We start from the raw sequence: 22,768 nt of genomic DNA on the forward strand, positions 1-22,768 counted from the left end.
TGCGCCACCCAGGCGCCCCTATGTCATTCTTATTAAGTAGAACCCCATGTGAGAGCCAATATTCAGCTGCTTTTGTCCCATAAAACGGCAATTTCATATGATTCTCCTAATAATACTATTTTCTAAAGAGATACCATAGTTGGGGCAGGTGTAGAAGAAAGGCAGAGAAGTGGAATGGGTCCAGAGTGGACTGGCTGGAGCTGGTGCATCACATTCTCGAGTCTGCACATTACACACCTCTCCATGTCACACTTCCAGTCCTCTCTGTCCACCCTGCTAAAATCCTATTTGCAGGTCACAGGAAACACTATAAAACCTGAGATTAGGGCATTCCCAAGAGAATATCTTAATCTTATCCCCAAAAGAAGAAAGTTGTGGAAAGCTGTGTTGTTCCTTGCTTCACAAACTGGGACTTGAATGCACTCTTCATCAAGATTTTTATAAAGGTTATTTACTTTGACAGTGGGGGAGGGGCAGAGAGAGAGAGAGGGAGAGAGAATCCCAAGCAGGCTCTATGCTGTCAGGTTGGAGCCTGACTCAGGGCTCAAACTCCCGAACCATCAGATCATGACGTGATCAGAAACCAAGAGTTGGCTGCCTAACCACCTGAGCCACTTAGGTGCCCCAGCTCATCAAGAGATTTTTAACCAATAGTTACATCCTCTGACTAGTTAGTGAGTCTGGTACTTCCAAGTAGGCATGGTTGATGTTTACCACCTGAAATGTGAATCTCACTGTGACTTCAGTCATTATCCTTTGGAAGAAATTTATCTGAAGTCACAAAGAACTTCCAAATCAGTTTTTGGAGCATAAGTGGTTTATTAGGTTGGAACTGATATATAATCAAAATGTTTTCCATACCTTCTTCTGCAGAGAACACTGTTGTCACCGGGCTAAATGGTCCTTCGCCTTTGTTATTATAAACACCCACTTTAACTTCATACAGTGAAAATGGCACGATGCTTTCATTCCTAAAGACATATCTTGGGGTATCAGGAGATGTAACCACTGTCTGGATCCAGTTGGTAACTCCAAGGGGACGGAAAGCAACAACATAACCAAAACCTTCACCATTCTGCAGTTCTTCGGGGACTGGCTACAAAGGAAAGACATATTAAATCACCCTTACACATGAGAGTGAGATAAAAATAAATGGAGCTATAATCCTTATTATTTTGCAAAAGCCATCAAATAATAATTGACATCGTATTAAGCGGTTATATAAAAAAAGGAGAAAAAGGTCAGTGGCACAGTCAGCTGCTTTTAAACAGACATATGCCACTCTTTCATAGCCATCCAGATAACTAATTAGAATTTTCTAAAGTTATTCAAATCTTTTTGAGCACTCTGTAGCTCCAATGTGACTTATGTATCATAAGATACGCTTTTAGTTGAATATACCTCATCTCTTAAATCAAATAAAAATCATCTAATCCCTAATGTCGAGTCTAAGGAAAGAAATTGCCCACTGATTAGATGGTTAAATACAAAAGGAGTAAAACTATAAAAAAAAAGAAAAGAAAGTAAAAACAGTGTATTAAGGTCAAAGTTGTGTTTAGATTGTGTCAAAAATTCCTACCGACACTCCATCACGATCTCTTAACTTTCTAGTTTTTCATCAACATCTTCAAACAACACAGCCAATTCTCATGCTTTCTGACTTCAAATGTGTTAATTAAAATTTTTTCTAATTACAACATAAAACAAGAGCTGAGAGCATGGCCAGGAAGCAAGCACCTGCTGGAATCAGTGGGTGTGCGTCAGTGGGGTTACAGCTGCATGGAAAGCCGTGAGGACAGCTTGAGAGAAAACAGCCAGGACTTGACTCTCACCCCTATGTTTACCAGCCAAACGACCCTGGGCAAATTATTTAATATTCTCTATGCCTTAGTGTTTTCATCTATAAAATGTTCCAAGAGTGAAATGGAAAACAAAACAAAACAAAACAAAACAAAACCATACACAAAATGCTGGAAACAGTGATCAGCATAGAGTGAGCATTCAAAAATTTAAGCTACTAACATTACCACTCCCTCCAGTACCACCACCAGTGCCACTCAGGAGGCCATGGTGGGAACAAACAACAACCCCCCGTGGGAGAGGATGGTGCCCAGACACTTACATCCCAGGTTATCACCAGCTCAGACCGGCTCCCACCTCCTCCACTGACTTCTGAAGGAGGCACTTCTGGAACTGTGTAGGTTAGAGACACAGAGATAAAACCCTATTTGCATTTGGTGACACTTATGTGAAAGAAGATTCAGTGCTGCTTCTTTCTTTTTTTTTTTTAACGTTTATTTATTTTTGAGACAGAGAGAGACAGAGCATGAACGGGGGAGGGTCAGAGAGAGGGAGACACAGAATCCGAAACAGGCTCCAGGCTCCGAGCTGTCAGCACAGAGCCCAACATGGGGCTCGAACTCACGGACCTCGAGATCATGACCCGAGCCAAAGTTGGCCACTCAACCGACTGAGCCACCCAGGCGCCCCAGTGTTGCTTACTTGTAATAGTTGAAGTAATCTGATCCCAGGCACATTATACATATGCGTATGTGTGTATCTGGATCATATAAAACATATATGCAATGTGTGTGTGTGTGTGTGTATCTTTGGGGAGATCAAATAATTTACATTTGCATGAAATTATCAAAGATTCAAAATACCTCAAATAGTAAGAAAAAAATGACTCTGTATAAAGGTTAATACAACAGGGGAAAGTGGTTCACTAGGTATGATGGGAAATGAATCCAGCATGAACATTTAACTTGGGAATATTCCACAGTAGAGATCTAACTGGTGAGCCAACATTGGCTTTACCTAAAAAAAAATGACCTAGACTCAAATCCTCAAATCTTGTTAAGACCTGCTCTTTATAAACCTCACACAGGTGTCAGATTCCTTACTTACACTGAGAACTTCATGCTTCCTAAGTTCTATGACATAACTAGAATAGAAGTTCACTGCAGGCGGTCTTTGTTCCCAGCTGTATCCACCATATCTAGAACATGCTGAGCACACAGTAGACACTCCTTAAATATGTGTTGTGGGGGGGCACCAGGGTGGTTCAGTTGGCTAAGCGTCTGACTCTTGATTTCTGCTTAGGTCATGATCTCATGGTTTGTAAGATCAAGCCCTGCCTCCACCTTTGCACTGACAGTGTGGAGCCTGCTTGGCATTCATTCTCTCCCTCTCACTCTGCCCTTCCCCTACTCACGTGCTCGTTCACTCTCTCTCTCAAAGTCAATAAATAAATATTAAAAAAAATATGTGTTGTGTGAATAAATAAATGGACTACAAAGATCAGCAAGGTTCCCCTATTTCTCATAATTCCTGCCGGAAATGTCACATGCATTGTCCTGAGTAAAAAAACATCATTAAAATTACTGAAATGTATTCCTTGACTTCTATTTTGGCTTAGTATCTAAAGTGATATGTGAGCTGTACTTCAAACATCCTTTTAATTAGTATTAATTAATATTAAAGATTCTGAAAAGGAAAGTCTATTGATTCTCTCAAATGCCTCAATAATGTGATACTATGTACACTTCCTAATTTCCAGTTTCAATGTTAGGATATTATAAAAGAAGTCTTATGGTTAATACTAATAGTTTCCCCAAATATAAAATTTTAACAATGATTCTCTCTTAATCATTGAGGGGTCAAAATATTCCTAATCACCAGTAACTTGAGCTCATTCATGGAGCATGGTGGCAAAATGAGATTTCCTAGCAGCAGAACTCCCCAATGTCATTATCCTACCAATTTGTCAATGCTTGTTATAAATGAAAACAGCATTTCCCTTGTTAACAGGGTGACTATGTCAGATAGTAATTATAACCTTAAGTGACAAAAACATATTCACTCAACATGCACTAATAAACGCTGATGATGGACTGAACTTTTGGAAATGTCACATTACATTAGAATCACTTAGAAGAGTGTCTTTTGACAAATGCCATATGGCCAGTTCTGCCATTAGATAGGTCAGATAATTGCAATAATGGATTTTTGAGGTTGATTCCCTGCTGGCCTGGAGACCAGTGCCAAGAGAAATGGAAATACACACCCTATTAACCCATTTTACTCAGAAAACAAAAACACTAACCTGCCTCTTCAGTTCTTACTTTTTCTGAGGGTAAACTGGGTTCTCCACCTCCAATTTTGTTGCTGGCTACAACCCGAAATTCATATTCCACCCATGGATTTAACTCGACTACAGTAGCTGTGTGTGTTTTCCCATCAATGATTTCAGGCACTAAAAAGGAATATATCAGAGAAGTGACAGTCTGCATGTCTTGGCACTGACTTAAAATCCATTTATATGTACCAATGGCATTTGACTCTCTTCTTTTACCTGTTGTGGCAGTTTGCCAACCCACGGAGAAAGGGGTCCTCGCCTGGACAGAATAGGATATAACTGGGCTATGGTTATCTGTACCTTCTTTCCAAGAGAGTTGGGCTGTCGTATCTGTAATTTCATCTACCTTCACATTTTCTGGTGGTCCAGGTGAACCTAAGGAAGACAAAAATGCAAACACTCGGTAGTAATTCCATAAATGTCATCTTTTATACCAAAGTGAAGAATGTGTCACATGATCCATTCAATACCTAAAACTGATCCTAATTTCAAAACTACTCGGGAAGAAGGGCATTTGCCTAGCAATACAATAACCACTTTTTCTTTTTGACATTTCTGCTTTTAGATATTCAATCTGGATGTGAGTCAGTAATTTCAAAATCATAGTATTCTAGGCCTGCAAATGACACTTGCTTTTTGAGGCCTCTGTTCAGTAGGATTCCTGCACCTTTCCAAATTCTGCGTCTTTTACTTTTGGCATGATTTCTTTTCTTTTAATTAACTGATGCACATCTGTAGTTCCTAGTTTGCTGTCTGGAGTTGTTTTATTCTATCATGTCCTCTGGTCCTTTTTTCAGCCCAGTAGCAAAGCAATACCTTGGATGGTAGCTCAGATTGGCAAATTCTCTCAGGCATTCTGGATGATCCTGGTGTTCTGGAAGTTGTCATATACACACTATCACTATTCCCTTTCATATTAAACACTGTCGCTGTATTAATGACATGCTCAAAAACACATCAGCTTGGCAGCAGCTGTGAAATGCTTATTACAGTGAGAGCTATTTGAAGGGCAGAGCTGAGATATTTATTTTGTTGAATTAGCACCCTCCTTATTGTCACATCCTCTATAGACTATTTGGGGGGAATCAAATCAATAATATAACTCACATGCTCATATGTGGTCTCATGGTTTTTCCTCCAGTATGAAATTATTAGTGGAAATGTAAAACAAACAAACGAACAAACAAACAAAAAACCACTGAGGCATTCATATCTACCTCTTACTATGAGGTCGGCGGCAGATGAAACACTGTCCACCCCCGTCTGCACCATACACACGTATTTTCCACTGTGTTTCAGCTGAATGTTTCTGATCATTAAATCTCCAGATGAACTCTGTTGGGAAAAAACAGGTAAGGAACACACTGTCATTTTGAAAACACAGACAGTCTTGAAGGCTGTAGCCAACAACACCATGGAGATGAAACCCGTTTTTAGAGAGAAGACCAAGGTGGTTCAAGACGGAAGATTGCTACAATGGAATGTATGGAAATAAAAACATGTTAAAAACCATATGTGATTGCAGATATAGATTTCTGTATATAAATAAATGACAAGCTTCCTTCTGGGCATTTATGGTTTCAAAAGTAAATAAGGGCAGAGATTATGGTCTCAGAGTCTATTTACTTCCATCCACTAGGATGACACTTATTTTTATATCCACAGCTCAGCACCGGCTCAACTCTTCTCTCTGGTTCCAACCTCTCTGCAATTATCTGCCTGAGAAGAGGAGAGAAGCATTTAGGTATCTGGTGGGAGATAAATACAGCAGGACAAGAGGATTACCATGGTTGAAACACTTTTCTGAACACATTGGAGCTTAAAAAGCCTAAAGCCATTTAATTCTTTCAATACAGAATTTAGGAACAGTCAGTATGAACCCCTCAATAAGAAGAAATTAAAACACTTTAAACCTGAAAAATAACAGCTGTCCATAAAGACATTTGCTGGCATCCTCTAGCACCAATTAATGGAGCAAATGTATTTCTAAAAGCTCAACTTCAAATGTCCTCATTTTAAAAGAATATGAAATCATGTTCATAAAAGTATTTACTGCAGGCCAGTTACACGCATTAGTAAAAATATGGATTAAAATAAAATGATTTGGCAAGCAAAGCTCTTTGAACATGATCACTTACTGAAAAATCTCTAAACTGGTACATAAGAGGAAGCAATAGTGTTTATCGTATTAATTAAAAGGACAGTTTTACTCTTAAGTTTTCCTAGTATTTTTTAAAAGATGGATTCCACTACCGTGCTTCTAGGTAATTTCCTAAGATCTCCTACAGGGTAATTCCTCAAATATTGCTTCCTATCCTTTGGATTCTTAATGGGCTATATATTCTCTGTTGGTCAGATTCTGTGGCTTTAGCCTGAATTTCTTGAGTACTGGGAGAAAGCAGATGTGAGGTGATTGATGGCTGTAATTAAATGATAATCCAAAAACTGTTAAGTTTGCACATTTTACTTTCAAGTTGAACTTTTTTCTTTCCCTCCCTCTCTTTCTCCTCAGGGTTATTTAGAAATTTATCCCCAGGACAAAACTTCCAATGCTTGCTGACCTTTAGAAACTCTTCAGGTTTTATGAGCTCCATACACTCACAGGAGGTTGATTATCATTTCTATAGAAATCTCTTATTTTCAGGGAAGTAAGAACCGTTACTATTAAATTCCATCAAGGCATTAGGTCAGTTCTTATTCTTGCTTATGTTTATTTGCTTATTTTGAAAGCAGTTCGGTAAAAGGAAATTGGAACTGGACTTTCTTTATGCCCTTAGACATATAAATACATCTTTTAGGCACACCTGCTGTTTGTATCTGTTGAAAGAGTAAGGAAGAGACAGATATTGACTTGTCATTTCTTTTCACTTATGGTATGAATGGGTGAAGAAAGAAATAATTAGTTTGCTTATGTCAAAACCAAATCACCTTCCTGAAGAAATATAGTTGGGCTCACCATCAGGGAAAATAGAATTTTTAATTATCTTTTTACAATGTAGAGTGGAAAAAAGAAGCAATTAACTAAGAGGTGTAGACAGCAGGAACCAGTGACTTTTTTCCAGCACTAACATAAAGTTGAGGGGATGAATACGTAAATGGAAAATAAAATTTAGCAAAATTTAAGATGGCTGCTCTCTTTAATTTCTGTCTCTCTCAATAAAGCATATTTGTATTGTTCCTCTTCAACTGTTTCTTCTCTCTTACTCTATCTATTTTTTTAATGGATCAGTACAGAGAGTTAAGATTCATCTTAACAAAAGTTCATTGAATGTTTGCCATGTTAGGTTCAGTCAAGGATAGCAAAGTATCTAATACATGGTCTCTGCTCTCTAGAATGTAAACCCATGCCAGGGTAACAGATATATACACGTGAAACAAATTATTTTCATAAATATAGGAAAGTTATTTATTGAAAGTTAAACTAAATTACATACCACAGACCATTTGTAGATAACTTTAGAATAAATGAGATAGACAATTCCAAGCCCTGCTGAGGATGTGGGAGGAACTGGAACTCATGATGATTAGTACAACCATTCTGGAAAACTAGAAGTATCCACTGAGGCAGGACATAAGCATAATCTATGACCCAAGAATTCCATTTGTAAGTATAAACCTTACAGAGATGTATGCCTATGCTCATCAAAGACATTTACAAAAACGTGTGTAGCAGCACTGTCCATAAGAGCTAAACTATACAAACAACTTAATGTCCATCACAATAAATAAGTAGTGGAACACTCACTTAAGGAAATACTATTAGACCATGAAAATGAATGAACCTTAACTACATACATCAACATGGCTGAGTCTCAGCATCAAAGACATAAATCAGAAGAGATAACATTATAGTAATCTGTCGTATCACAGATGTAGATTGTGGTTTTCTTTCAAAGGATGGGTAGCACCATGAAGATTTCTAGGATATGGGTCATGCTGTTTCCTGATTTCAGTGTTGGTTACCTGAGTGTGTTCATTTTGTAAAAAGTCATTGAGTTATACACTTATGATCTGTGCATTTTTTGGTCGAATATAATAGCTCTCAAAATTCAGTCATTACTACATGAGGCTATATGTTTATATGCTCCACATTAAATAAGGGCATAGGCTGAAGTTGTAAAATAACATGATTCTAATTCTAAACTCCAATTTCTTTCACAAGAATGAAATATTTGATAATAATAATGTAAGTTAATTGTGCCAATTAGAACATCCTATAATTTCTTATCAAGATGTAATTGAACATTCTGACATTGCAAAAAGATAAAAAAGGAAAAGAAAATTCCCAAGGGAAGTTTCACTTATGTCAAACCAGTTCTTGTCCTCATCAGTTTTTCATTGCTCTTGGTTACAATATAGTTGATTGCTGACTGACTGTGATAACGGTGAGAGAAGAGGTATGTCCAGAAAAACACCAGGAAAATTAGTAAAGTACAACTCAAGAAAACTGAAAAAAGTTGTCAAAATGTGGCAAAGCAGTACTCACTAGATTATTTTCTTAACATATTTATCAATAAAATGTCATCCATTACTTAGATATATTTAGATTCAAATGAAACAACTTAGGAACATTAAAATCATCAAGCACATTCTTAGGAACACTATTAATTCTTTGAATAAAAAACAGCTTGGACTGATGAATGGATAAAGAAAATGTGGTATATACATATATATATATATATATATACACACATATATATGTATATATATGTATATATATATACTTACATATACATATACATATACATACACACATACATCCATACAATGGAATATTACTTGGCAATCAACAAGAATGAAAGCTTGCTATTTGCACCACGCAGATGGAACCAGAGTGTATTACGCTTAGTAAAACAGTCAGAAGAAGACATATACCATATGATTTCACTCATGTGTGGAATTTAAGAAACAGATGAGCATAGGGGAAGGGAATAAAAAAAAAGAAAAAAACAAAGAGGGAGGCAAACCATAAGAGATTCTTAAATACAGGGAACCAACAGAAGTTTTCTGGAGGGGAACGGGTGGGGGGCTGGGCTAAATGAGTGATGGGTATTAAGGAGGGCACTTGTTGGGATGAGCACTGGATGTTATATGTAAGTTACGAATCGATACATTCTACTCATGAAACCAACACTAAACTGTATGTTACCCAACTTGAATCTAAATTAAAAAAAAATAACTTGTAGCTTGTTATCTATTAAATTAGTCTGTTAGTATTTCTTTGTATTGTTTTCCTGAACTCACCCTTTTCTCCTCTTCCTTCAAATACAGTGGACCAGAACTGGACAGATGCAGAGTCAAAGCTTCATTTTTTAAAAAATCTCCCATCCCTACTTCCCTTAGATCTCCCTCTCAAAGCACAGCAGTGCAATTCTCAGTCTTTCCCTTTTCAGTGCCATTGATCAGAGATTTACTCAGAAATGGAGCCTTTACTAATGGGACAGGCCTATTCTAATCACTTACAGGACTCTGAAAAGCAGGAGACATTTCACTAAGTTATATGAATTGTAGATTTTCTGAAATGCCCTATCTTTTAAAAATAAGATAATTTACTCAAAACTACTGATTAAGCATCCTCCTGTACTTCAGTCACGAGGGATACAACAGTGAAAAAAATAACTGTCCATATGTTCATGGAGTTTGCAGTTGAAAGACAGTCATTAATCAAATGACTACAACATACCAATGTAAAATTACAAAGTAATAACGCAAGCTCGAGGTACATAGAGGTATCTATGATTTTCTGGAGTTTTGGTGAATTGATAGTTGAACTGATATTTGCAATACGAGTGAGTACAAGCTACCTAGAAAAAGAGGGTTAGAGAAAAAGGCACTTAAACATATACAAAAATGCTAAGGCAAGTGAGAACATAGACTATTTAGGAGTACAGGGGAGAGAGGATATCAGGGGTATAGTTAATCCACAAATTGTTGATTTGTTCCCAGAAAACTTAAAGTTCACTGCAGATAGTTTCAGGTTCATATTTACACCTTGATGACAATGAAATTTTAAGTGTTTTCTATTTAAAAAAAATTTAAGGTTTTGCTAGATTTACTTGATTATCCAATTATTTGTTCATCTAATGATGTAGATGTCCCCTAGGAAAAAATTACATCTAGAACATGTTACAGGTATAAACAGTAAATGGATTTATAAGCCAAATCATCTTTGAAATAAATGCTAAGGGAAAATACAGTGTGCATGAAATATAGAAGAGGAGCTTATTAACTTTTCCCTATATTTTCTTAGGTGATGATGCTAATGGAATTTTTGATGTAATTTAAAGAGTGCTCTGCTCTGAAAAAAATACTACATGATGTGATAACCCATGCCAGGCAAAAACAAATAAGCAGACAGATCATTAATAATTATAGGTTGGCTGAAAGTACACTGTGATATCTACCATATGCTAAAAATCAAGGTATAAAATAAACCTGAGAACTCAGGAAACCTCTTGAACAGTGCAAATGTAGCATAAACTTCAATATAACAAATTATCAGCAAAAAGTAATTTCCTAGTAAGCACTCTCAATGTAAATGCTGCTGCTGGACTGCCAAGAAGCATAATTTTCCAGTTTACGGGGGGAAAAAAAGCCTTTGACGGCTATTTGGAAGGCAAGGTTGAATAAGTGATCCACCTCCTTTTTGTCGCTTTACACGGCCTGTTATTGCATAGATTCCAATGTTAATCATTCATCCTGTCGCTGGGTTGCCTTCCAAATCCTGACACTGCATGTAAATCATATGCAGGTGCCTTGAAAACAGTCAAACCTGCTGGTTCCTTTTGGAACCTGGGTGGTGTTTTCCTCTGTGAGGGTCCCTGAAGGAATTGTTGGTAGACATGAATATCTGACCAACCAAATTACAATGTGCCCCACCATCAATCCAAAACAGCTGCAGTAAGGTCACTTCCATTACAGATGTACACTGTTCAGGCAAGGAGGAGAAATAATTAGCAGTCCTGAGACCGGAAAAACAGGTCCTAACACTAACAGTCTTAGTTTGTTGACTGATTAACATCTTCCTTGGAAATTTTCTGAAGCCTAGCTGTCTGAACAGATGATACTAAAGGCAGAAAATGTGTTGTCTATTCATATCAAAATTTGCTTTATTTTCTTTGATACCAACAATTTGGAATAATTGTTCCCTTACTGGATTGAGAGCTCCAGCTTGTTCCATCATAATGGTTTTTGGAAGAGTGACACATAAAAGATGACAAAAACTCAGTCAAAGGCACTTCATGCATATTTTAGGTCATGTCAAGTGCTCGTTTGCTGTAAGGTATCAGCTTTTCTACTGCAAATCAAGTTCGTATTAACAATATGGGACACTTTTTTTCTGGAGGGCGGTGTGTTGATGGAGGACCTAAGCATCCGTGATTTCAGGATGCTTACTCTTTGTTCCCATAGTAATTTTAACTCAATGTTTTCTAATGACTTCATTCACTAGAGTCACACCTCCACAATTTGGTTTCCTGTATCCTAGTACCAAATGCTCCTTTTTTCTTAAAATTATAAACTTTCTTAAGCTTATATTTATATGGAAATTGATATGGAAAATGTATGTTTTCATCTTAAACAGAAAACTGCTGACCAAAATAATCATTACCTGCCAAAATGAATACGGTGAGTAGAAAACAGCACAAAGGACACACTGTCCACAATAATGTACATGGGTATTAGCCGGACACTTTCAAAATCTCTGAGACTGAGACCTTTGCTCTTTTAATTAAAAGGGGACTTTAGCGAGTATTAGAGAATCGTTAGTGACAAACTGAACATCATACTGAACCATTCTCCTTGATTTAACCTAATGATTGAAAGACAATTAAAAACATAATAGATCTCTCACATTCTACCTTATTATATATGGCCTATGAGTACATGGTCTGTGCTTTGCAAAACATGGGGCTCTCCAGTTCACTAAATCCAGCAGTGCTCAATGCTGGCTGTACAGTAAACTCATCTGAAGAGTGTTTTAAAAAATACCAGAAATGCCTGGGCCACATTCCAGAACAATCAAATCGGAATGGACTAGGAAACGGAGACCCTTTATCTGATTCTAAAGTGTAGTCAGGGTTAACAATCTTGATGCCTCCTAACATTTCCATTCTTCATCTTCACTTCATTTACAACTAAAACGTTCTAAATAATCACTTATGTCTTTCCCTAACTCTAAAATTCTGCAACTAATAGTTGCATGAGAAAAGCATGAAGTTAGGCTGTTTACTGATGGGCTCATAAGTTGAGAACAGCGCATGGGTGAGAAAACCAGTATTTATGAAACAGGTACTAGAGGTCAACGACAAGGCTTATTTCCTTGTAATCAGACTGCCTTGGTATGTTCACCATAATTAAAAAAAAAAAAAACCAGTAGATACTGAAATAATTCAGCACGTTGACAAAATTTCTATAGATTCATACAGAAATTTACTATTTGTCAACATGAATCATTCCAGGATTCCTTTTTTTCTAAAAAAAAAAATAAGTTTATTTATTTATTTTGAGAGAGAGCACAAGCAGAGGAGGGGCAGAGAGAGAGAGGGAGTGAGAGACACTCCCAAGCAGTCTCCATGCCAACAGCACAAAGCCCAAGGATTCCTTTGGATTTAGGGGTCAAGTCTGACATAGCATGAAAGCATTTCACATCATGAGAGGCTACCCTGAGTGACAATTTAACTTGTGGATTAAATCTCTCTCTCTTTTTAAATCCTTGTATCAGAGCTTAAAATTTAGAGATAGTAGATTCATCCATTGTAGAATAAAAAGACTAGTATATAAGAACAGGAATCTACTCATACAAAGGAATAAAAAGTAATTGTTTCATGAACCCTTGACTGAGTGTGTCAAATGTATTTTTACTTCTAGTTTCAATTACTATTGCTATGTAATAAATTACTCAAAACTTAATGGCTTACAATAACAGTGATCATTTATTCTGCTCTGGAATATGTAATTTGAACAGGGATCAGTGGGGAAAGTCATCTCTGTTATAAATCTCATCAGCTGAGGTGGCTGGCAGGGGACTGGCAAGCCCATTTACATGTTTGGCAAGTTGAGGTGGGCTGTTGGCTGGGAATTCAGCCATACCTGTGGACTGGGGACTTTAGTTCCTCTTGAGGTAGACCTCTCCACAGTGTGCTTGGGCTTCCTCATATTATGGTGGCTGGATTCCAAGAGAAATGGTGCTGATGGAACAAGATAGAAATGCATGCATTTTTATGAGCTAGCCGTAGAAATCACATAGCGTCACTCCTGCTGTTCTTTATTGCTCAAGGAAGTCATAGAAGAGTAGGTTTTAAGGGGAAAGTCATAGATTTTACCACTCAATGGGGAAGGGTCTCAAGTCATACTGAAAGAAGATGTTGAATATGGGATGTTGTTATAGCCAACTTTGCAAACACGACTGGCTACACTCCTCCAGATCTCTCTGTACCTACAAATACTGCCTCCTTTTTTGGGCAGCCAACCTATATGCGCTATATCTAAAATGGTTCCTTCATCCTCTGCCTTTTCCTTGGGTTCCTCCCATCAAGAGATCCGAGGGAGCGAGAACAGTGAGTATGGGGTAATTATTCACCAAAATTTATCCTTACAGGGTTGTTTTGAGGGGCTGTACTGATGACTCAAAATAAGTTAACAACAACAGCCCTTGTCTAGACACCCTTCCTTTCATGTCAGTAGACTATGTGTGAGCCAGAAAAAGGACGCCTAAGCACTCACAGAGAATACAATTATGTCCTCTCCCAGGAGAACTGCTGGGAAAGAGATCTCCCTATGTTTATTATAATAGCAGACCGATATGTTTCAACAGTACTCCTGACACCTCAGAAGTGTAGATTTTTCATCTCAAAGTCTTACTGAAGAAGATTAAGTATGAGAGACTAGGTTTGAAGTCAAATATGACTATTGTTAGGCTATTTTTCTGGAAAAGACGGTGATCTAAAATTTTAGACTCTGTATAAGAAAAACAGCGTAAAAAATCAGAGTGCTTATGGTAATAAAAGAACACCTAAAATCCTGATTTTTGAGTCTAAAATTTTAAATTGCCCCAAATGAAACATTTATTCTTCACTTTCTTATTTAGTTTCAGATCAATTAAATGGTATAATTAAATGTCATGCCTTGCAAAGTAGAATGATTTTCTTTCTGAAATTGGGACATAAACTCTAAGCCAGCATGAACAATTACAACTCAATAATAAAAAGGCAAACAACCCAATTAAAGAATGGGCCAGCCACCCTGACTTCCGGTTTTCAGTGTATAAGCAGCTTAGCATCACACTTTGTCCTAAAAGCAAGTAAAAAATTGAATGAACTGAAAAATCAACAACTCTTCTTAGATGTGGTACATCTAAGACTGAGGTCATAGAGGAAATCACTATCTCCCAAACTGGAAAAAACCACATGTAAATCCTGAGAATCCTAATTTATTGGAGCTGAAACCCGTGAGTAGGAAGTGCCCCAGGAGCTAGTACTGGGGTAGACAAACCTGAAGCCGGAGAGCTACAACTCTAGAGAACGTAGTCATAGGTGGTTCCCTACGTTTCTGTGAGCTGTACCTCCAGGAGCTCTATCAGGTTCTCACAGTGAATAGCAGAGAAAAATTCCCCTGAGTTTCTGGCAGGGGAAAGGAATAGAACCCATGTAGTATTTTGAAATAAGAACATTCTGTTCTTAACAAGGCTTGCTTTCAGGAGAAACTATTTTATCAGAGACTAACCTGCTGGGGTTTTTATCAGAGATAAATACTTCTGAGGGAAAGGGAATACCCAAATCCAGCTCTCTCTAGCCTTCAACACGGGGGAAGGAAAACAGACAAACTCCGAGCCCTGCAGACATCCCACCAAATGGGTGAAGGGGAACACGAAGCATTGAGAAGTTCACAGTCCAGGAGAACAGGCTGACCCAAAGAATGAGACCTAATCAGAGGACTAAAGAATGCGTTCCCTCACCCCACACCTTATACCACATTAACAGTGACCAATTTACTGCTCCATATCTGTCTAGCACATCATGTCTGCCCTTCAACAAAAAATGACAAAGCACATTAAAAGGCAGAAAAACATAGTTTGAAGAGACTGAATAAGCATCAGAGGAGGCACCATGTATGGCAGGAATGTTGGAATTATCAGACAAAGAATTTAAAAAGAATTGTGATTAATAGGATAAGAGATTTAATGGAAAAAGCAGACAATATGCAAAACAGATGGACAATGTAAGCAGAGAAAGGGAAATTCTAAGAAATAAAAAAGAAACAACAAAGATAAAAAATATGGTAATGAATGATTTCATGGGATCAGAAATAGAGTAGACATGGCTGAAAAAACAATCTCTGAGCTTGAGGATATGACAATTAAATTTTCCAATACTGAAAATCAAAGAGAAAAAGACTGAAAAAAAAGAATAAAATATTCAAGAAATGTAGGATAACTACAAAGGTATAATATACATTTAATAGGGATATCAGAAGGAGGTAAAAGAGAGAATGGGAACAGAAGTAATATCTGAAGCAAAAATGACTTAGAATTTCCCCAAATTAATATCAGATACCAAACCTCAGGCCCAATAAGCTCACAGAAAACTAAGCAGGTTAAATGCCACAAAAACTACACGTAGGCATTATCACATTCAAACCTCAAAAAACACAAAGAGAATCTTGAAAAATTCCTGAGGAAAAAAAAGCACTTAACCTGGAGAAAGAAAAAAAGAGTTACATCCAATGTCTCCTCAAAAACGAACCAGGGGGCGCCTGGGTGGCGCAGTCGGTTAAGCGTCCGACTTCAGCCAGGTCACGATCTCGCGGTCCGGGAGTTCGAGCCCTGCGTCAGGCTCTGGGCTGATGGCTCAGAGCCTGGAGCCTGTTTCCGATTCTGTGTCTCCCTCTCTCTCTGCCCCTCGCCCATTCATGCTCTGTCTCTCTCTGTCCCAAAATTAAAAAAAAAAAAAAACGAACGAGGAAAACATATGGAATGAAATATTTAGTGCTGAAAGAAGAAACCCACCAACCTAGAGTTCAATACCCTGAAAAGTAAAAGGAGAAATATACACTTACTGAGGCAATAAAAAAATATTAAGGAAATCGGTTGCCAGTAACCTGCATTGTAAGACATGTTAAAAGAAATCCTACAGAGAGAAGGAAAATGATATAGGTCAGGAATTTAGATTCACATAAAGAAAAGAAGAGCATCAGAGAATAAATAAGTCAATGCAAAATAAAGATTTTCTTCTGTTTGTTCTTCATAGATATAATAGTTCACACTTTGTTCAAAATACTATGATCAAAAGTGAATTTAATTTGATAAATAAATATACACATATGTATAAGTGAAATGAAAGACAGCAATGATATAAGGGGTAGGAGGAAAGAATCAGGAATATTTTGTTATTATTAGGTACTTGCACTACCATTGAAGTTGGTTTGGGTTATTTGAAAGTGGAGTTGGATTGGTTATAAATACATACCGCATACTTTAGGATAACTACTTAAAAATATTGTCATTGATATACTAAAAAGGGAGAGAGAGTGGAGTCCTAAGTGAGCATAAAATGCTCCATTAAAACAACAAAAGGCAGAAAAAACAGTGAAAGATAAAAACAAAAACAAAGAACAAGGGCAAAAAATAGCAAATGGAAGAAATATGATAGCTACTAATCCAACTATATTAATAATCTCCTTAAATGTCACTGGTCTAGGGGCACCTGGTGGCTCAGTTGGTTAAGTGTCCACCTTCGGCTCAGATCATGATCTCGTGAGTTGTGAGTTCGAGCCCCACATTGGGCTCTGTGCTGAGACCTCAGAGCCTGGAGCCTGCTTCAGATTTTTTGTCTCCTTCTCTCTCTGTCCCTGCTCTACCACACTCTGCTTCTCTCTCTCTTTCTCTCTCTCTCTCTCTCAAAAATAAACAAACATTAAAGCAAATTTAAAAAAAAATAATAAAAAAAATCAATGGTCTAAATATCTCAAGCAAAAGATGGAGATTATCAGAGTGAATTAAAAAGCAAGAGCCAACTATATCTTGTCTATAAGAAACCCACTTAAATATAAAGACACATCTAGATTAAAATAAATGGATGGAAAAAATATACCATGCTAATACTAATTTTTTTACAAAAAAGTGGGAGTAGCTATATTAATTTCAAACAGAAGTGACTTTAAGATAAGAAAAGTTACCAAGGACAGAGAGAGGCATTAGCTAATGATAGAATGGTCAATATTTCAAGACATAACAACCATTAATGTATACACCTAACAAGAAAGAACCAAAATACATAAAGGAAAAAACTGATAAAAACTGTAAGGAGAAATAGATCAATCCACCATTATAGCTTTAAGAACTTAAAATCCATCTATCAAATGAACAGATCCAACAAGTAGAAATGCAGTAAGAACATAGTTGAATGAACAGCACTATCAATCAACTGGATATGATTGATATCTATAGACTACTTCACCCAAAAATAGCAGATTATACATTCTATTTAAGCTCACATAGAACATTTACCAAGAAAGACCACATAATGAGCCATAAAACACACCTTAACAAATCTGAAAGGAAAGATATTCTGCAATGTCTGCTCTCAGAACATCATGGAATTAAAGTAGAAATTGATAGCAGAAAGATAGATGAAGAGATCTGAAAACTCCCCAAATATCTGATATTAAACAGCACACTTCTAAAAAAAATGTAGGTCAAAGAACAAAACCTCAACACAGATTTAGAAATATTTTGAACTAAATATAAATGAAAATATAACTTATCAAAAAATGTGTGGGATATAGAGACAGCAATACTTAGAGGGAAATTTCCAGCACTGAATGCATATATTAGAAAAGAAAAAAGATATAAAATCAATAATCTAAGTTTCAATCTTAAGAAACTATTTAAAAAAGACAATTTGGGTGCCTGGGTGGTTCAGTCGGGTTAAGCATTCAACTTTGGCTCAGGTCATGATGTCACGGTTCATGGGTTTGAGCTCCGCATCGGGCTCTGTGCTGACAGCTCAGAGCCTGAAGCCTGTTTAGGATTCTGTGTGTGTCTCTCTCTCTACCCTTCCCCCACTCACGCTCTCTCTCAAAAATAAATAGACATTAAAAAAAAATTTAAAAAGAGAGACAAATCAAAAGTAAGCAGCTAAAAAGGAATAATAAAATTAAAAATCAGTGAAATTGGAAACAGGGAATAAATAGAGAAAATTAATGAAATCAGAAACTGATTCTTTGAAAAGATAGATAAAATTGATCAGCCTCTGGTTAGGCTAATTAAGGAAAGAAAGAGAAAACACAAATTACCAAAAAAAAAAAAAAAAAAAAAAAAAAAACAACCCAAAACACAAAAGACAGATACCACGATGGATTCTACGAACATTAAACAACGAGCAATTCTATGTTCACCAATATGATTGCTTAGATGAAATGGGCCAATTCTCTGAAAGTTACAATCTGCCAAAACACATACATGAAGAAATAGTCTCAATAGAATTATACTGTTAAGCAAATTGAATCAATAATTAATAACTCTCCCAAAAAGAAAGCAAAAAGGCCCAGATGGGTTTATTGGAAGATTCTACCAATCGTTTAAGGAGGAAATTATACCAATTTTATAATCTCTTACCAGAAATAAAAGCTAAGGGAATATGTGCCAAATCATTTTATGAAGCCAATATTACCCTAATTAATACTGAAATCATACAAAGACACTGCAAGAAAAGAAAACTACAGACCAGTATCTCTCATAAACATCAATACAAACATCCGCAACAATGTATTAGGAAATCAAATCCAATAATGTATAAAAATTTATACAACACAACCAAGCAGGATTTATCTCAGTTAGCAAGGACTGGTTTAGTATTTGAAAGTCACTTAATGTAATCCATCACATCAAGAATCTGATAAGGAAACATCTTTGGGAAAATGTCTATTCATTTCTTCTGCCCATTCTAAATCAAATTATTCTTGTCTTTGGTGTTGAGTTTTATAATTTCTTTATGTATTTTGAACCATAACCTTTCATTGGATATATTCAACAAAGAATGGGGAAATTTCTTCAACTTGATTAAAAAACATCTAGAAAATACCTACAACTAACATCATAATTAATGGTCAGAAACTTGAAGCTTTCCTGCTAAGATCAAAAACAAGGCAAAGATATTTGTTTTCATCATTACTCTTCAACACTGTTCTAAAAATCCTAGTAATCCAAGAAGACAAAAAAAAAAAAAAAGGAATAAAGGGTATACATATTGGGAAGAAAAAATAAAATAAATGGTCTTTTTTTTCTCAGATGACATAATTGTGTATGTAGAAAATCTGAAAGAATCAACATAACAAAATGCCTGGAACAAATAAGCAATTATAGAAATGTTTTAGAATACAAGGTAATCTGGTATAAAAAGATAATTTTTTCTCTCTTTTTCCTTCAGAAGTAATCTTCCATCTCACAAGAGTAAGTACTAAGTCTCCAACTGGATTTGCGGGAGACAGATAAACACTCGATCTTAGCCAAAAGTCTGAGAAGCGATTGGGGGAGTCAGATATAATTCTAAATTCTTCTTTAATACCCAAAATACTAATAAGCACATAGAAATATTCTCAGTCTCATTACCGATCTGAGAAATAAGAATTGGGAATAATGAGATATCACTTCTTAATTATCTGTTTGGCACAAAAATGAATAAATAAATAAACAAACAAATAAACAAACAAACAAAACTTAAGAGGAAAAAGCAGGTGTGGGAAAGGATTTGGGGAACAGACACCCTTAGGTTCTGCTGATAGAAACATAAATTGCTGCCCCTTTCCTGGAGAACAATTTAGAAACAATGCTACCATTATTGCTAATAGTAATAGTCATAACAATAACAAGAACAAGAACATGTGTTATTCTAAGTACCATATGTGTGTGTGTGTGTGTGTGTGTGTGTGTGTTTGTGCATGTGTAGTACCTCTGAATAATGTACTATTATCACCTCAGTTTCACAGATAAGAAACTGAGGCAAAGAGAGATAAAGATCAACATTTCATAAGGGAATGAAATCGGTTTTAGAAGTTGCAATTCTGAGTTCAGGTTTTTTAACGATGAAACTATATAATTCGAATCAGATCCAGCAATTCCTTACCTGAGCAAATATACTCAGAAAACTTTCTGAGAATTATTGACAAGGCTTCACTATTATTGCTTCAAAACACTATTAGCTATTCTCTTCCTTACCTAGATTCTTACTCTAAACACTCTCAGAATTACTTCAACTGGAATCTGATTGTTAGTTATTTAACACCATTGAAAAATCTAAGAAAAATTAAAAGCCTCACAATACATAGCTGTTTTATTTCATACAGGAGCAGTGAATTATTATGATTCTTTCCCTGTCTTTCTCCCCATCCATCCATTCCTTCCTCTCTCCCTTCAGCCACCCATCCATCTCTCCTTTCCTATTAAGACGGTATTGTAGTTTTCTTTATTTAGGTCTTGTAGACCAATGTGTATCTTATCTTAACATATATCTTATCTTTTATTATTTTTTAAAATGTTTATTTATTTTTGAAAGAGAGAGAGACAGACAGAGCTCGAGAGGGGAAGGGCCAGAGAGAGGGAGACACAGAATCCGAAGCAGGCTCCAGGCTCCGAGCTGTCAGCACAGAGCCCGATGCGGGGCTCAAACTCACAAACCACGAGATCATGACCCGAGCTGAAGTCTGATGCTCAACCGACTGAGCCAGTCAGGCACCCCAACATGTATCTTATCTTTTGAGGGAGTTTTTTGTCCTATTATACTTTCTTATTGGTTACTGTTGGTACATAAGAAAGCTATTACTTTTTGTAAATTTACCTTGTATCTAAGTAGTAGACTTAACTCTGATTAATTTTTTAAAATTTAGAGTTGACACTATTGGGTCTTGAGTAGCCTGAATATCATTTTGTCCTCAAATAATGGTATCTTTGTTTCCTTATTTTCAGAGTTAAATCATTTATTCCTGTCCATACTTTATTGCATTGGTCCAAACATTTCCAAATGATTTTAAAATAATGGTATTTGTGCATTTCCTTTCTTGTTGCTGATTTAAATAAAATTATTCCTAGTATTTCTCTTTAAGGACACTTTTGGGATATGGAGGAAGTATTTTTCTGTGTCTGTAATAGGTCATTAATTTTATTGCATGTCTTCTAGGTACCCATTAAAAATAGTGTGGTCTATTTTATTAGTTCTACTGATATGATGCATGCACCTTGGCTAGAATATCCCCGTGTAGTTTACAAAGGTTATTATTATTATTGTTTTAATATAATGTTCAGTCTGGTTTGATACAATTTCATTTAGGTTTTCATACTATATTCACAAAATTAATTTATATCTACAAATTATTTGCTATCTTGCCAGGTTTTGTTATTAGGAGTATGTTAGCTTCACAAAATAAATTGAAAAGATTTTAAAATTTTTATGTTGTCAAATAGTTTATATAACAGAATATTTATCTGTTTCCTGAATACTTGAGAAAAATTACCAGTAAAATTTTCCAGCCCCAGGGGCATCTGAGTGGCTCAGTCCATTGAATGTCTGATTCTTTTATTATTCTTATTCTTATTTTTAATGTTTATTCTTGACAGAGAGAGAGAGACAGAGCATGAGCGGGGGAGGGGCAGAGAGAGAAGGAGGCACAGAATCCGAAGCAGGCTCCAGGCTCTGAGCTGTCAGCACAGAGCCCAACACGGGGCTCGAACTCACAGACCGCGAAATCATGACCTGAGCCAAAGTCGGACGCTCATCCGACTGAGCCACCCAGGCACCCGAGTGTCTGATTCTTGATTTCAGTTCAGGTCATGATCTCATGGTACCTGGGATGGAGCCTTGTGTACAGCTCAGTGCTGACAGCGTGGAACTTGCTTGGGACTCTTTCCCTCCCTGTCTCTCTCTCTCTCTCTGCCCTTCCCTTCCCTTCCTTCCACACACACACACACACACACACACACACACACACACACTCTCTCTCTCTCTCTCTCTCTCTCACACACACACACAAAATAAAAATAAATAGACATTAAAAAATTATCAGGCCCTAAAATCATTTTATTTTTAGTGAGGGGGTGGCTGGTGATGGTTCTTGATTTACATGTTTTTATATCAATGGATATACTTAGGTTTTCTAATTCTTGTTAATTTTGATCATTTATATTTTCCTATAAACTTTCCATTTAATTGAATTCCATTAAATACATACAAGTTGAACATGGAATGCTCTGTTTTAAGATATTTCTTTCTGATCTATTATAATCTTTCTCATTTCTAATTTTAGCTGTATCTTTATTCTTCACGGATATATTCTACAGCTTATCCATTACTTTTTGACATTCTATCTATCCCTTTTGTTTTTCTACCTCCTTTGTATACAATAGTTTTGCTATTTTTTCCCTAAATTCTATAAGGGTGTGAAAAGAATGAAAAGAAATGTGTATTTTCCATTTGTATGGTAAATTTTTCATATGTATCTGTTTCTTCCATTATAATATAGCATCAAAAGAGTCTTTTTCTAATTTTGGCAAATTGATCTGTTGGCAGTTAGAAGAAGCGCTCTCAGACTACACACCAATTTTGTTTCTCATTTTTCTCTTTGCTTTTGACTTGATATATT

General features: G+C 36.3%; 1 protein-coding gene across 2 annotated transcripts in view; it reads right to left on the reverse strand.

Moving 5' to 3' along the window:
• The window catches only part of CNTN3 (contactin 3), a 258,886-nt gene that overhangs the window by 32,137 nt on the left and 203,981 nt on the right, over positions 1 to 22,768 (reverse strand). Inside the window, exons 13-17 of one of the 2 annotated variants that reach the window (XM_032592338.1) lie at positions 5,356 to 5,473; positions 4,355 to 4,513; positions 4,106 to 4,255; positions 2,123 to 2,193; positions 862 to 1,096 (exon numbers count right to left, since the gene is read on the reverse strand). In XM_032592338.1, the coding sequence (XP_032448229.1) occupies positions 862 to 1,096; positions 2,123 to 2,193; positions 4,106 to 4,255; positions 4,355 to 4,513; positions 5,356 to 5,473 (733 nt within the window). The remainder of the gene's footprint in view (positions 1 to 861; positions 1,097 to 2,122; positions 2,194 to 4,105; positions 4,256 to 4,354; positions 4,514 to 5,355; positions 5,474 to 22,768) is intronic. The other variant, XM_032592339.1, reaches the window with a different exon arrangement.

The sequence above is a fragment of the Lynx canadensis genome, chromosome A2 (genome assembly GCF_007474595.2).
Source record: "Lynx canadensis isolate LIC74 chromosome A2, mLynCan4.pri.v2, whole genome shotgun sequence".
In the NCBI taxonomy this organism is placed as follows: Eukaryota; Metazoa; Chordata; class Mammalia; order Carnivora; family Felidae; genus Lynx; species Lynx canadensis.